A 3,080-nucleotide genomic window follows, 5' to 3' on the forward strand; every position below is an offset into this window, starting at 1 on the left:
AGGGACAGGGGAGTCAAGTGCCTTGCGGGAAGGTGTGCGCGCGGGAGGCTCTTGCGTGCGCGTGCGCGTGATGTGCACACGCGTTTGCGCACCCGCCTATGCCAGCGGGTCTGTGTGTACCCATGCGTGTGTACCTGGCTCTGCTCGTGTGACTCCGTGAGGGTAGGGTCTGGATCTAAGCGTGTGCGTGTTGCACGCATGTAGAGGGAGACGCAAGGACTGTGTGTGCGTGTGTGTGTGTGCACGCCCTGGGCATACGTGCACCGGGATCTGTGTCCACCTGGGTGATGTGTATATGCGAGCATGGGTGGAAGGAGCCATATGCACGGGAGGGTTTGCACATTTCTGCATGCCGGTGGCTGTGCAGAGGGGTGTCTGCGTCTCTGTCTTGTGCTTGTGAACATGTTCGCACACCCGTGTGTATGCGCCTGTTTGTGTGTGTATGGGGGCCGTGTGCACTTGAAGATGTGCACGCCCCGCCCCATCACGTGATGCAGCCGCCTCAGTAGATCTCTCCCAGCCTGGGGTGGGGGCGTCCGTGGTAGAGGGGCTGCAGACATGCCATCCCGAAGGGCTGTACACGCGTGTGCACGTGAGCCCGTGCAGCTGCGTCCTGAGGACCGTGAAAGATTGATGGGGGCGGGGCCGACCGTGGCCCCTCCTCCCAGCGTGCACCTAAAGGTTTAAGGTTACAGCCTGACCTAGGGTTCAGGCGTGCTGGAGGGGTCTTTGGGGTGTCTCCGTGGCATTCCTCCGAGCTCTGCTGAAATGTCTGGTCTTTGAAGGTCACTGGGGCTGCCGATGGGGCATAGGGGTGATATTTGCAAGAGGGACCTTCTCTGGCGCTGTCTGCATCCGGTGCCTGGCTTGGGCAGTTGGGGATGGAGGTGGTCTCCCTTCACACTGTCCCACACCCTGCCCGTCCAGATGGCGTCTGCCACGGATTCGCGCTATGGGCAGAAGGAGTCCTCGGATCAGAACTTCGACTACATGTTCAAGATTCTCATCATTGGTAACAGCAGCGTGGGCAAGACGTCCTTCCTCTTCCGCTACGCCGACGACTCCTTCACGCCCGCCTTCGTCAGCACCGTGGGCATCGACTTCAAGGTCAAGACCATCTACCGCAACGACAAGAGGATCAAGCTGCAGATCTGGGTGGGTCCGGCTGCAGGGTTTCGGTTGGGGCGGTGTGCACGCCTTGCCAAAGCTGGATTCATTCATTCACTCATGGTGCGTTTTGCAGATGCTTGCTTCTTCCCAGAAGGCAGGGGTACAGGTAATAGCCCTGTTCCCACAGCGTGGCCTGGTCTGGGAGCCTCAGTTTCCTCCTCTTGGAGTTCCTCATGCAAGACTCTAAGACACACACAGGAGCCTCTGTTAGGGTCTCCTGGCCTCCTCCCTCCAGCCCCCAGAGGCCTAAGAACTTTTTGTACATTTTATTTTATTTTTAGTTTTGCTACAAGATGCATGCGCTTGCCAGAGAGAGACAGAGACAGAGAGAGAAAAACGGAGAGAGCCCCAGTGGGGACGGTCTTGCTGCAATCCCTTCTCCTCCATTCTCTCGGATTTGGGGCACAGGCGCACAAGCACCCGGAGTCTGGGTCTGGAACTCAAACCACAGAGGCAGCTATGTGGGATCCAGTACCTTAACCACCACGCCACCTGCTAACCCCTCTGTTCATTTTCTTTTTGTTTTAGAATTATTTTATTGAACTTTATTTTATTTATTTATTTTAATTTGACCAGAGATGGACAGAGAGAGAGAGAGAGAGAGGGAGGGAAAGTGAGAAAGGAAGCTGCCAGATCTGGGATTCGAACCATAGTCGGCCATGTGGGAGTCCAGTGCCCTTAACCACCATGCCACCTGCCGGCCTTGCCCCCTGTCCATTTTCTTTTTGGCTACAGTGCGCGTGCGCTTGCCAGACAGACAGAGAGAGACAGAGAGACAGAAAGCGAGAAATCATCCCCCAGGGGAGATGGCCACGCCGCAATCCCTTCTCCTCCATTCTCCTCTCGGGATCTTGGGCACGCACGCACATGTGCCCTGCATGAGTTTAAGCCACCGGGTCCGGGACGTGAACCGCGGTCGACTATATGGGAGTCCAGCAACATAGCTATCACACTAACTGCTGGTCCCTCCTGTTCATTTTCTGAACTGTGACCCCAGTGTCCAGCTCAGGGTTTGGTATGTGTCAGTGCCTAGTCCGTGTTTGTTGAATGAATAATAGAACGGTTCTGCAGGTCATGTGACCCTGAGGACCACTGCGCACTCGCGTGTCCCCAGTACATGTGACCCCGCTTGCTCTTTAGGAATCTTTGTCACCCTGGACAAACTCCTAACCCTCTCTGGTCCTCGAAGGAGCAAAATGATCTCACGGCTCAGTCCTTCTCGACGGCTGATGTGTGGGTCTTCTGTGACCTTTGACTCTCCCTCCCCAGGATACAGCTGGACAAGAGCGGTACCGAACCATCACCACAGCCTACTACCGGGGTGCCATGGGCTTTATCCTCATGTATGACATCACCAATGAGGAATCCTTCAACGCCGTGCAGGACTGGTGAGCGCCCGTCTCCCCCGACTCTCAGAGCGTCCTCCGACCTAGCCTGGTGCCAAAACATGGGTGGGAAACATTTTCACCCATGTCTCTCGCTGTCTCTCTTTTGCAAAGAATTATTATTATGTTTGTTTTTTTTTTTTCTCCTTTTTTTGGAGAGGTTTTCGCTATAGGGCGCATGCTCTTGCCAGCCAGACGGATAGAGACAGAGAGACAGAAAGCGAGAAATCACCCCCCAGGGGGGATGGCCACGCCGCAATCCCTTCTCCTCCATTCTCCTCTCGGGATCTTGGGCACGCATGCACACGCACCTGGCATGAGTCTAAGCCACCAGGTCCAGGACTCGAACTGTGGTCGACTACGTGGGAGTCCAGTGACATAGCCATTATGCTAACTGCTGTTCCCTATTATTATATTTTAATTATTTTATTTAACTTTATTTATTTATTTTAATTTGACCAGAGAGGGACAGAGTGTGTGTGTGAGGTCCAGGACTCGAACTATAGTTAGTCATGTGGGAGTCCA

At 54.6% G+C, this 3,080-nt stretch overlaps 1 protein-coding gene across 1 annotated transcript in view; it reads left to right on the plus strand.

Moving 5' to 3' along the window:
• Positions 1-3,080, plus strand: part of RAB3A (RAB3A, member RAS oncogene family) — a gene marked incomplete at its 3' end in the record, with an annotated part of 8,322 nt that overhangs the window by 385 nt on the left and 4,857 nt on the right. Inside the window, exons 2-3 of the mRNA XM_006147169.3 lie at positions 928-1,155; positions 2,440-2,558. Coding sequence (XP_006147231.1) covers positions 928-1,155; positions 2,440-2,558 — 347 coding nt within the window. The remainder of the gene's footprint in view (positions 1-927; positions 1,156-2,439; positions 2,559-3,080) is intronic.

Source organism: Tupaia chinensis, unplaced genomic scaffold, assembly GCF_000334495.1.
Source record: "Tupaia chinensis unplaced genomic scaffold, TupChi_1.0 Scaffold000201_1, whole genome shotgun sequence".
Taxonomy (NCBI): domain Eukaryota; kingdom Metazoa; phylum Chordata; class Mammalia; order Scandentia; family Tupaiidae; genus Tupaia; species Tupaia belangeri.